Below are 13,498 nucleotides of genomic sequence, written 5' to 3'. Positions count from 1 at the left end.
CCCCACCCTTTGTCCTTCCCACCCATATCCCCTACCATGTGCACAATAAAGGGAAATAAAGGACAGGAATGTTGGAGGAAAAAAGAAAACCTTAGTTTTAAGAGGGAGAAGACCTTTCCCTTCCAGGGATTCTGCCTTTTGGGTCCCCTTCTTCCTGGGGTGGGGAAAGTCTTTTGTGCTTTCTCTTATTAAAGCCTTCCACTTTCCACTCTCCACCTGCTTCTCTGGTGTTATACTTCAGGATTTGGGAAAGCAAGCACTCCTCATGGTAAACAGCATTAACATTTGTTGATGCTCACCTGACCTTGGGCTCCTCCTGCCTTAGACTCTTTAAGTAACTAATTTTTGTATTTTTTTTAATTGTTGTTTGTTTCTGTGGTGACTTAAAACCCAGGGCATCACCTGTGCTGGGAAAGCAGTCTCCCTCAGCCAGAGCTCAATCCCAGATGTTACCATTTGTACCACGTTCAAGCAAAGGCTTCCCACCTGGATTATTTCCCAGCCCAGGAAAGAAGCTCCACCTGAAAAGGGCTGGGGCCAAGGATCTGCCACTCTAGGCAATTTTGGTTAGTGATTGGATAACCTTAGCTGTCAGTCACAATGCAGAGGCCTGACTGGAGGTGGCCCATTAGGGATGCTGGGGTGGAACTGTCCAATCAGGTTCCAAAACAGAGGGGAAGGGCGGGCTTCCGCAATGTCGCGGGCTTTTCTTCCTCACCAACTGCGCTCCTCCCTTTCCGGGCCCCACGTGCTCTGCCAGAAAGGCCTAGGTGACTCTGAGCAGCCTGTGTCTCCGAGATCTCTGGTGTCTGGAGGTTCTCCAGCGAACACTGAGTCCCCAAGGAAGACAAAAATGGTGAGTTTGTGTCCAGGGCTGAAGGTACGCGGTCAGCACCTCCCTTGGGGCCCCGCAAATGGGTGAGCTGCAGAGCCTGGCCGAGCAGCGTCTGGAGGGTGCCCTGGGTCTCTGTCCCCTGGTCCTGGGGGTTGGGCTGCATGGTAGGAAGCAAGGCCACAAATCCCCTTTCCTTCCCCCAGTTTAGTTTCTCCGAAGGCTGCTGTAGGTCCTTCATTTGCAGTTGCCTATTCTAAAATGCCATCTTCCTCTCCACTTCCCATCACTCTCAAATATCTGGTCTTCGTCATGTGTTTCAAATGGACACAGTCCACTTATTTTCACTTTTTCTCTACTGATATATTGCAAGGAATATTTTGTTTTTGTATTGGGGATCAAAACTAGAGAAGCTGTATCAGTGAAACACTCAGGCACAGCCGCCCCCAATTAAAAAACAACAACAACTAAACAAACAAACAAACAAACAAAAAACCATGAGATATACCAGTGGCTTTGACACTGTCCTCCCACTTGTGATCTTCCTGCCTCAGCCTCCTGAGTCCCTGGGATTACAGGCCTGTTCTACTGTCCCTGGCAAGAATAACACTTCTGTTTTCTGTTTCTGAGTATTATACTTGAGGGAAAACAATAGTCACTTGACACATCCTGTGTTCAGGTAAAACAGCTGCTTTAAATGAAATAAGGCAGTTGGTTATTGGTACTAGGGATATTGAATCTTGGTTTACATCCCCAGCCCTTTTTTATTTGTTTGTTTGTTTTTGGCAGAAGTTATTTATGTATTTATTTTACTTGGTTTTCATTACTTATACATGATAGTAAAATGCATCATACATAAATAGACTGTAGCTTCTCTTTTTTTGGGGTTGTACCTAATGTCCATTCACACTGGTCATGTAGGCACATATGCAGATAGGATAATAATGTCTGATTTATTCTCTTGCCCTTCATCTCCAGCCCTTTTAAATTTTATTTTGAGACAGGATCTGGCTATGTTGTCCAGCCTTGCCTGGAACTTCTGATCCTCCTGCCTCAGCTTCTCAAGCTGTTGGAATTAAAGGCACTGGCCACCATACCTGAGGAAAATAGTTTATTTTCACCCAAATATTAATGACCATCCTCAGGAACGTGGATTCAACGTATCCTGAATGATGTATGTGTCCCATTGTTGAAGATATTACATGTTTTTTTTTTAAGACCAGGGATTGAACCCAGGGGTAATGAAACACTGAGCCAGATCTGAAGCTCTCTTTATATTTTATTTTGAGACATGATCTCACTACATTCCTCAGGGCCTCACTTAGTTGCTGAAGCTAGTTTTGAATTTAGCAGTTCTCCTGACCCAGTCTCTCAAGCGGCTGGGATTATAGTTGTGCCCCACTGTGCATGACTGACAAGAACATTTGTAAAAGAAAGTTATGCATGAATACATTAACCAAGTGCATTGGTAGGATCATCAGATGGGTGGCTACAGTAAAAAAGGGGAAATTTCTTCTGTAGGTCCGTTATTACATTGTTAGCTTTGGAAGATGGTGATTATATGTTGGGTAAGGTTGGTAATATATTCTGAGGTCATTTGTTTGGAGAATTTTGGACTAATACAGAAATTAAGGTAATTGGCTTTGAAAGAGCTTGAGAGAGCCCAAGATAATTCTTGACAACCATACAGAACCCTGTCTTATACCCTCATGGTGGTTTAGATCCCCAAAATCAGGTGGTCTGAAGGTTCACTGATACAGAGCAAGTTCATAGAGAACTTTAGTTAACACCTGCAAAAATTCTGGGTTCTTTTTTATCTTTCTTAGGTGTAGACATCAAATCTGATTTTCTCAGCCAGGTTTTCTTTGGACACCTCAGAGAGTCCTATGTTCTCAGCCACTATCCATTCCTGGGGCTGCCACCATGTGCCCACAGCTGTCCTGTCCCCTGCATGGTACAAGGAATTTCAGGCCCTAGGTCAGCTCCTCTTAGAGGACAGCCAAAATTGTGAGGTACAGCCTGTTGGGAGATCAGCTGAGTTCTTGGGGCTAAGGAATGTCCTGGAACAAGCCTCATCTAGACAACTAACTTCTTGGGACCTTGATTTTCCCAAGCCCTGTTCCCAGTCCTTGGAGAAAGTTGGACAGCCAGCCTGTGGATGCTGGTGCTGAGGGGCCAGGTCAGCAGTTACTCCTGCCCTTTCAATCTCTCACAGTGTGAAGGAGCAAAACCTCTCCCAGAGCATAAGGACCACCCACCCCAGTGCAGAGCTGTGCAAACCTGAAAAGCCTCATAGACTGGAATCATGGTCCAGGTTCATGGGAGAGTGATCCTGGAGGCTTTCAGTGAGCAAGACCTGGAGGGAGCATGTCCCAGCTGTCAGGGACCTTCCCTTCCCCTTGAACCTGACACATGTGTGCTCCCTCAGCACCAAAGCTTTCTGTGTATCACTTTGAAATGATGTGCTCACTTATCTGAGGGCCAGGTTTATTTATTCAGAGCCAAATCGGATGGACTATTATTAAAGAGGCAAGAAAGAATTGGATTTTAAAGTCTAGTTATATTTTCATTGTCAAAATTCCCAACTTACAGCCAGGCTGCTCCAGGGGCTGAGACAGGAGTGTTGCAAATTTGAGGACAGCCTTAGCAACTTAGCGGGGCCTTATGCAACCTGGTGAGACTGCATCTCAAAATAAAATATAAAAATGACTGGGGTTGTGGATCAGTAGTAAAATATCTCTGGGTTTAATTTGGGGGGTACAAAAAAAAAAAAGAACACACCTAATTACTTAATTTACCATTTGCTACCCCTGAGTTTATATAGAATGTTTGTAAGATTCAATCTTGTGTTTTCAGTGATTTCAAATTGAAATCCACTCCTAGATTCCAAAATCCCTCATAAGATACAGAAAAACTCTGTCTTGCATTATTGCTGCAGATTTTGAGTCCAATTCTACAAAAATAGTGGTGGATAAATTTATGAATGTGGTTTCATGAAAACTAGTATCTGCCCTTCACAAGGTGATGAATTCGACAAAGGATGACAGTTTTTCACTGTTGTTGTCTGGACTTGGCAGGTTCATGGGTTTTTTGGTATCAGGAATGGAGCCCAGAGGTGCTTAACCACCAGCCCCTTTTAGATTCTTTGTTTTGGTACAGAGTCTTGCTACATCGCCTAGTGCCTCAGACTCCTGAACCTCTGAGATACAGGTGTGCACCGTCACTCCCATCTTCAATGTAATTTTTTTTAAAGAGAGTGATGAGAGAGAGAGAGAGAGAGAGAGAGAGAGAGAGAGAGAGAGAATTTTAATATTTATTTGTTTTAGTTCTCGGCGGACACAACATCTTTGTTTGTATGTGGTGCTGAGGATTGAACCCGGGCCGCACGCATACCAGGCGAGCGCGCTACTGCTTGAGCCACATTGCCAGCCCAATGTGATTTTTTTTTAAATTTATTTTTCAGTTTTTGGTTTATATAACATCTTTATTTTATTTTTATGTGGTCCTGAGGCTCAAACCCAGCGCCCTGCGCATGCGAGGCGAGTGCGCTACTTCTTGAGCCACATCCCCAGCCCCATTCATTGTAAATTTTAATGACAATTTTGGCAATACCTGAAATACCCAACTATGATCATTTAACCACTGAATATCAGTGAAATAGTAAATGACACTTGTTTTCCTGAAAGGAGAAATACATGCACCTAAATAAGAGCACTCCCACTATGTCACCTGATTCCTGTTCCCTCATAAGTGCCTCCTCCTAGGGCCACCCCTTTGGGAGCTGGCCGTTTACCTTATGAAATTTGGGTGCAACATAAATGCTCTCTCTACTCTCTCTGTTCTGTACAAAATTTTGACTTGTCTTGGATACAGTCTAATATTTTCAATTTTTTTTAGAGAATTTTAAAATATTTATTTATTTTTTGGTTTTTGGTGGACACAACATCTTTGTTTGTATGTGGTGCTGAGGATCAAACCCGGGCCGCACACATTCCAGGCGAGCACGCTACCGCTTGAGCCACATCCCCAGCCCTTCTATTTTCAATTTTTTGAAAAGTATTTTTTGTTATTTGCTGTAGGTGGACACAATACCTATTTATTTATTTTTATGTGGTGCTGAGGATCAAACCTAGGACCTCTCATGTGCTAGGTAAGCACTCTACTGCTGAGCCAGAATCCCAACCCTACTATTTCCATTTTTAGATGCAGTTTTCCGTATGTTTACCTACAAAATACAGTAAACCATGCCCTAAATTTCACAGAATTTCATGAAATGCTCAGTGTTTTTTAAGAGAGTTTTGATCATGCTAACATTCAATCTCCTTTGTGAGAAAGTGTGTTCTTTTAATTGATTTTGTTGTATTCTATGCCTCTAATTGTGTACCTTTTGTATTATAATCATTTTTATGTATTTTAGTTTTTTTTTTTTTTTTGGTGTGTGTGTGTGTGGACTGCTGGAGATTGATCCAGTGGAGGGCCACATACATGCTTGGGAAGTTTTCTACAACCGAGCTATTCTCCAGCCCAAGAGAATTAGTATTGTAGACTGTTGTTTATTTATTTGCTTACTTATTGAGTGCTGAAGATTGATGCCATGGACTTGCTCATGCTTAGTTATCCTCCAGAAATGATTTTCAATTTGTGAGCAGTGTTCTGGAGGTGGGCAGGTGTTTTACTGGGGAATAAACTAACAGGCACTTTGCCACAAAGCACATTCTCAGCCCTTCTTCTTATTTATTTATTATTTCTTGTTCTTTTATATATATAATTTTTTTTGTATAGTTGTACATGGACAGAATACATTTATTTTGTTTGTTTATTTTTCTGTGGTGCTGAGGATCACATAGAGTTCTGCAAACATGCTAGGAAGTGCTCTGACACTCAGCTACAATTGTAGTACCCATTTTTATTTTTGACGAAGACCAGTCTCGCTAAATTTCTGAGTGTCTTGCTAAGTTGCTGAGACTGGCCTCCAACTTGCCATTTCCCTGCCTTGACTTCCCTAGTTGCTGAAATTATAGGTACACACCACCACACCAGCAGTTGAATGACTTTGAAGACTTATCATCCAATTTCTTTCCAGATGAAAATAGTATTCAAAATCAGTTTATTTGCTTTTGTCCATACTTTTGAAATTTGTAAATATGACTCTTCCTCTTTGCTTTATTTTTGCATTATTATGAAAAAGTTATTTAGCATACAATATTGTTTCTTATGTAGATATTTGTAAAACTTCATGGCTTGATAGTTTATTCACTTCTTTATTATATAAACTTTATTTTATGAGCAATTTAGGCTTACATAATTTATTAGTCTGTGTTCTCTAGAGGAACAGCATCAGTATGATGTATGATTATAAAAGGGGAGGTATTAGATTGGCCTGCTTGACCTGAAGCTGGATGTCCACAGTGGCCATCTGCAGCTGGAGAGCTTGAGAAGTAGTAGCTACAGAGTCCAACAGACTGAAGCCTCAGAATAAGAGGGATCACTGGTGCTGCCCTAGTCCAGACCAACGGTTCTGGAAACTACCTGGAGAGTGAAGAAGGAGGAGTCTGATATCCTCAGACCATTGCAGCAGCCATAAAGAACCCATTGAGAAGAAAGGAGCTTGCTCTGCTGCTGCTTCCTTCTTCTTCCAACTTTTGTGCCTCCCAAGACACCATCCTATTGGATGGTGCTGCCTAGCTTAAGGAGGTTCTCCAGTTTGATTCGCTGTTCCACATGCCAATCATTTGTAGACACACCCTCATGGACACACCCCAAAGCTTGTTAATCACTGTATCTTTTAATCCAATCAAGGTGACAATTAAATGTGCCATTGCTCATAGTATCGAATACCCCTTCTCTCCAGCCGATAGTCTCCACTGTTTTCAACATATTGCATTGGTGTAAGATGTTTGTTAGTTACTAAACCAGGGTTGAACATTTGATAAAGAGAATGGATGAAGCAAAACGTTATCATAAGCCAAAGTTCACCATTTACCTTAGGTTCCTCCTGTGTGTGATGTGATTGTGTGTGTCACATAGTATACAAGAAAATGTACAGAAGAGTTTCACTGCTCTGGGAATCTTGTGTTCCACCTGTTCATCACTCCTCTCATTCCTTCCTCCCTCTGTGCTCCCTGAGTCCCTGGCACCCATCAGTTCTGCTAGTGCATCTATAATGTTGTTCATTCCAGAATGTTCTTGACTTGGAATCTTACTGCACTTGGCCATTTCAAACTGGCTTCTCTCACTTTCCAGTCTGCCTTTAAGGGTGCTGTATCTTCCCAGGCTGCAGAGCTTGTTTTCTGGGTGATGTTCTTTGAGGTGGCCAAACTGCAGCTTGTCCATTCAGTATTGAAAGATGCATCTTCCTTGCATCTAGCTTTGGGCAGTTCTGGATATGGATGCTGTAGTCACTGTAGTGAGGGTTCCTGTGCCCATAATTTTCACATCATTTTTATAGACACCTGAAGTGTGATGACTTAATCATACAGTTTTTTGCATTCATGATTGAATTTTGCATTTGTGATTATGAGCATCATTCATAGTTTTCTATTTAATACTTTTCTTGATCCATTTAATTTGGATAATATGGTAACTTATGCCTCAGAAAGAATTAGAAGATTTTAACTGAGCTTCTATGTTCTGGAAAAAAATGTAGAAAATTGGTGGCAGTTTTTATGTGTCTCATGGAAGCCTGTTTGTGATGTTAGAGCCTTGCCTTACCTTTTTTTAGTAGTAATTAGTTATTGAGTCTATTTTTTTCAGCAGCCATATGCTCATCTATTTTGTCTATTTCCCCTCGTGTGTAAAAATAAAAGACTGTCTCTCTCAACAAAATGGTCCAGTTTTTGCAAGTTGTCTAATTTGTGTCAAGCACATTTAAGATAATCTTGAAGTCCCAATGCATTGTGGACGATGACAATTTTAAATCTGTTAGTAGGTTTTCAGTCCTCTTTGCTTTTTTCTTTAATGTTATTGTATAATTTACACTTTTAATTCTTTCTTTTTATGTGTCAGTGAGGATTGAACCCAGTTTTTCCCAGGCACTAGACAAGCACTCTTCCACTGAGCCACATCCCCAGTCCCTGTCCTCTGTATTCTTAGCCTTATGTCAGTTTATCAGTGATGCTGATGTTCATGAAGAAGTTGATTTTGCGGACTGTGGATTTCCTGATTGGGGTTTCATCAACACCTTCTCTGTTACCTTCCTGTGGTTAATTTAGGTTTACCTTGCTCTTCTTTCTCTGGTTTTTTGAAGTGACAGTTTCAATAATTGCTTTAGCTCCTTTTCTGAAATGTGTGTTGGATGACTTGGATACCAATACAGCACACCTCGGGTATTCTCTATGAATTTCCTGTGATGGACTTTTACATTTTTTTTCCTTCAAAATGGTCACATTTTCTCTTGAGTCACCACTTTGCCCTGTGTCTGTTTAGAGTCTTGTTTCACGTCCCCTTCCCTTGAGGCTTTTCACCTGCTCCTGATCTGATTTCTGCTTTTGCTCTCATGATCTTTGGGCATACATGGGATTTCACTGGTGGTGCACTTGTAGGGGTGTGGGTTATGTCCTGTGGAGTGTTTCTGTGACCCAGAGTCCTCAGTGTGCTTCCCAAGGGTTGAAGGCCCATGAAGCCCTCCTGCCTGCATCAGTGTCCTGACAGAGTTGGGCTGATGTCTCTGAGTGTAAATGTGCATTCTTCATTGTTTTGGGTGGTTCTGTATGTTCTCAGTCCTTGCGTGTGGTTCTGTGTCAGTGGCAGGGACATTTTCTTTTTGCCTGTTCCATCACGGTGCAGACATCATAGCATGCTTACAGATGTGAGTGGTGGCCTGTTTCACACCCAGACGGTGTGGGATAGTTCAGGAATCTGGGCTACAAACTTGTTGCTTGACCACACTCTGGATGATCTTCTCCCTTAGGTTTGTTGGCACCACCATTGCTGCAGGCACGATGAATCTCTTTCACAACAGACAACCATTGCACATAAAGCCCAACATTGATCAAAATGTCCTTGAGGAGAACATTGGTATGTGTCTCATGACTACATTATGGTAGTGAACCGGCTGCTGTTAAGAAGAGTTTGACAATCATTGAACATGCCTTGTTGCTATGAGACTTAGAAATGTAGTGCCTTCTGTTTATTAAGAAGATTGTTTTGAGAGTTATAAAATTTTGTAAGGCTGTTGTTTGGACAAGGTGACATTTTTGGGTCATTGAGTTATTTTTAAGACGTGCCATCTTTCACTTCCCCCATTCTCGTTTGACAGTAACCACAGGAAATTATCAAATTGTTGTGCTTATTAATAAATAAATTAAATTAATCAAATCGAGAACTCATGTTTGTTTTGGCCATTTAATAGTAAGCTAGTTAACTAAATTTGTTCTGGAGTAAAGTACCTGCAAACTTCTAGTTGTTCTCAGTGTAATCACACAGGATGAGCTCAATCTCCAGCTTATGCATTGTGACAACCTGTGTGAAAGTTTGTCTAAATGTTGTCTGTGAAGGTATCTTTTTAGTGACCCCATGCCCAGAGGGTGTGCATGGGGTCTGGTTCTAGGCATTTCTTTAAGTATGGAACAATAGACTTTCAGAGGAAACAAGACATCAGTAAATACCATGTTGTCTATATTAACTTTGTAGGTACACTGTAATTGGCAGAATCTCTTAGTTTCATGATTCCTGCAATTTCCTACTCATCACCTTTGTTTTCTAAACATAATTACTATCAAAAGTGCTTATATTAGCTCTGTACCACACAACACGTTTCTAGGACATGTGATAGAGATGCAACCAATAAAGAAGTTAGGAGTAATCTGTGAGCCTGTCTTACTTCCTGTGAACTCCCCAAAGAAAAGGTATAAATCACTATGATGTTTGCCTTCTGAGTAGCCAATTTCTAGTGTTGGAATGGCTGGAAGAAGTTGAGTACAGTAAAGATTTGATGGACCAAATCGTGGAATTAATCGAGAGTCCAGGGAATCATGTGAACATCATGCATGTTGAGTATAGATTTCTCATGCTGTCAATCTCTCCTGGCCTCCACTATACATTTGGGGGGATATTTTAGATCTCAGTGACCTTTGAGGATGTGGCTGTGAACTTTACCCAGGAGGAGTGGGCTTTGCTGGATCCTTCCCAGAAGAACCTTTACAGAGATGTGATGCTGGAAGTCCTCAGAAACCTGGCTTCTATAGGTAATAATGACGTTTCTAAAATTAATCAAATCGAGAACTCATGTTTATTTTGGTCATTTATGCAGAAGGTGAAAAGGGAATCAATTGGTGAATTATTGCAGCATAAATGTCACCTAGGATTTGGCAAAGCATTTCTAGCTCCTAAATACTCATAAAGATTGTTCTGTTCTAATTTTAGGAAAGAAATGGGAAGACAAGATCACTGAAGACCATATTGAAAACTCTGTGAGCAATGTAAGGTAAGTGTACTCACAAGAGGAGTCCACGAGGGGGTCTGAGAACTGTCATATAATTTTTAAAGCAAACCAACCAAAGAAGTATGCATAATTTGAGAAGTATTTATTCTTATAGTGTTTTTTTTTACCAGAAATATATACTTAGCTGTAACAGATATTCAGTCTTTTCAAAGTATATGACATTCAAAAAGTACTATGAAATTGCATATGTGAATACCACTATTTGGATAATAGCCATAGAGAAGCTGTGTTGAAAAGGATTGTTTGCTTTCAATCTCCTTATTTTTAGGCAAGTTGAACAAGTCAGCAAACCTAGCCTTTACCTGATGTTGGTAGTAATGTAAAGATCTATAAATACATAGAAAATGGTGAATGAATCAAGCATTGATTACATGCTGGTCACTTCTTCTTCCTTAAAGAAGTCATATTGTAAACTCAAAGGCACAAAATAGTGTGGGAGAACCTTCAAATCGATTCCAATTCTTACTTGAACAAAGAAAAATGTTAATAGAGTAAATCCATGTCACTTCATTATGTGTGCAAAAGACTTCATATGACCTTCATTCCTTCATAGGCAGATCACATCATACTCTGGACACAAATACTACAAGCATGAGGAATGTGAAGAGAAGCCATGTGAATTTAAACAATGTAAGAATTCTCTGGTTTCTCCCAAAAATATTCACACACAAATGTTAATACAAACTGGAGATGGACTTTATGAATCTACAGTACATGGGAAAGTCATCAGTCACTCCAGTGACATTCAAAGGCATGGAGATACTCATACTGGGTGGCAACCCTATATATATCAGCAATGTGGTGAAGCCTCTTCTTATCCCACCAGTGTTCCAAGACACATGATAACACACAGTGGAGATAAACTTTTTCAATGGGACATATGTAGGAAAGCCATTCATTTCTCCTCTTTATTTAGAAGACATGAAGGAACTCATTGTGGAGAGAAACTCCATGAATGTAAACGAGGTGGTCAGACCTGTATTTCATACACAAGTCTTCAAAGGCACAGGATCACACACATGGGGAAGGAAGGTTTAAATTGTAAGGTATGTGGGAAAGACTTTGCTTATCCCAGTTTACTTAGAGTACATCAGAGAAGGCATACTGGAGAAAAGCCCTATGAATGTAAGCAGTGTGGAAAAGCCTTTACTACTGCCTCTGGCCTTCAGAAACATGAACGAACTCATACTGGAGAGAAGCCATATGAATGTAAGCAGTGTGGGAAAGCCTTCACTCAGTCCTCTCACCTTCACTCACATGAAAAAACTCATACTGGAGAGAAGCCCTATGCATGTAAGCAGTGTGACAAAGCCTTTGCTACATCCACTAAGCTTCACAGACATGGAAGAACACATATTGGAGAGAAGCCCTATGAATGTAAGCAGTGTGGCAAAGCCTTTTCTACATCCAGTTCTCTTCAGATTCATGGAAGACTGCATACTGGAGAAAAGCCCTATGAATGTAAGCAGTGTGGCAAAGCCTTTGCTACATTCAGTTACCTTCAGTCACATGAAAAAACTCATACTGGGGAGAAGCCCTATAAATGTGAGCAGTGTGGAAAAGCCTTTTCTACATCTAGTAACCTTCAGATTCATGGAAGAAGACATACTAGAGAGAAATGCTCTGAATGTCAACAATGTGGAAAAGTCTTCACTACTGCATCTGGCCTTCAGATACATGAACGAACTCATACTGGAGAGAAGCCATATGAATGTAAGCAGTGTGGGAAAGCCTTCACTCATTCCTCTAACCTTCACTCACATGAAAAAATTCATACTGGAGCGAAGCCCTATGATTGTAAGCAGTGTGGCAAAGCCTTTGCTAGATCCAGTCACCTTCACTCACATGAAAAAACTCATACTGGACAGAAGCCTTATGATTGTAAGCAGTGTGGCAAAGCCTTTACTACATCCAGTTACCTTCAGATTCATGGAAGAATGCACACTGGAGAGAAGCCCTATGCATGTAAGCAGTGTGGCAAAGCCTTTGCTACATCCTCTATGCTTCACAGACATGGAAGAATACATACCAGAGAAAAGCGCTATGAATAACAATGTGGAAAAGCTTTTGCCACATCCTGTCTGCTTCATACAAGTGAAAGAACAGATACTGCAGAGAAATAGTATGCATGTAAACAATTGGTAAACTTTTCTGTTATTACTGTTTCACTCATATACATGTAGGATGTTACTGGAGAAAAATCCTTTGAATGTAAAACATGATAAATCAATATTTCATGTCATCCTCAAAGACAAGGAAGGACTCACACTGCTGAAAATTTTTTTTTTTGTGTGTGTGTGTGTGTGTGTGTGTGAGAGAGAGAGAGAGAGAGAGAGAGAGAGACAGACAGACAGACAGACACTGGGGATTTATTCTGGTTGTGCTCTACCACTTAGCTACATTCCACTTACTTTTTATTTTGAGACAGGGACTTGCTGCATTTCTTAGGGTCTTCCTAAGGTGCTGAGGCTAGCCTCCAACATTGATCCTTCAGAATCAGCCTCTCAAGTCTCAGGAATTAAAGGCAAACACCACCACTTCCAACTGAGTAACTCTTTAAATGTATAAAATTATCACAAATCATTCCATTTTCCCCTATTGCCTTCAAAGCCATTTCATTCACTTTAAAAAACAAACCCTCTGAATGTAAGCAGTGTGGCAACACCTTTGCTACATCCCATCAGCTTCATAAACATGGAAGAATACATACCAGAGAAAAGCCCTGGAGGGCTGGGCATGTGGCTCAAGCGGTAGCATGCTCGCCTGGCATGTGTGTGGCCCAGGTTCGATCCTCAGCACCACATACAAACAAAGATGTTGTGTCCACCGAAAACTAAAAAAAATAAAAAAATAAAGAAAGAAAGAAAAAAAGAAAAGCCCTGGAATACATACCAGAATCCATACCAGAGAAAAGCTACATCCTGTCAGCTTCCCATCCAGCCCTGTTTTTCTTCTCATATTTGAAAACACAGATAGAAGCCCTGTGAGTGTGAGAAATGTGGGGAATCTAGTTTTCACAGTATTTTACTAAGGACTGGGAAGATTCTTTTGGAATAAAAAGAATAAATCCTATGCAAGTAAGAAATATAAAGGGTTCAGCTGTTCTAGTTTTGTTCCATTGTATGAAAGGACTCACACTGTAGAAAATGGTGACTAGAAGCCATGTGAGCTAGTATTCAGCTTTCAGAGATTTCTTCAAACACGTAAAGAACTCACATCTGGAA

General features: G+C 40.8%; 1 protein-coding gene across 1 annotated transcript; it reads left to right on the top strand.

Annotated features, from left to right (window-relative positions):
* The first annotated feature begins 694 nt into the window (after nt 1–694).
* Nucleotides 695–13,261, top strand: LOC139703333 (zinc finger protein 709-like). Its single transcript, XM_071606655.1, has 6 exons — nt 695–856; nt 9,891–10,017; nt 10,196–10,256; nt 11,359–12,310; nt 12,908–13,024; nt 13,247–13,261. Exons 1-6 carry the CDS (start codon nt 695–697, stop codon nt 13,259–13,261), a joined length of 1,434 nt encoding a protein of 477 aa, XP_071462756.1.
* Nucleotides 13,262–13,498: the final 237 nt, after the last annotated feature.

The sequence above is a fragment of the Marmota flaviventris genome, chromosome X (genome assembly GCF_047511675.1).
Source record: "Marmota flaviventris isolate mMarFla1 chromosome X, mMarFla1.hap1, whole genome shotgun sequence".
NCBI classification, from domain to species: domain Eukaryota; kingdom Metazoa; phylum Chordata; class Mammalia; order Rodentia; family Sciuridae; genus Marmota; species Marmota flaviventris.
Note: the sequence above shows the minus strand (reverse complement) of the source record. Positions and strands in the feature narration are given on the sequence as shown.

Coding starts and splice junctions, on each gene's coding strand:
- LOC139703333 (XM_071606655.1), top strand. CDS start 695: ATGTCGCGGGCTTTTCTTCCTCACCAACTGCGCTCCTCCCTTTCCGGG. Junction 10,018..10,195: donor CAGAAACCTGGCTTCTATAG/GTAATAATGACG, acceptor TTCTAATTTTAG/GAAAGAAATGGGAAGACAAG. Junction 12,311..12,907: donor GAAGAATACATACCAGAGAA/AAGCGCTATGAA, acceptor ACTTTAAAAAAC/AAACCCTCTGAATGTAAGCA.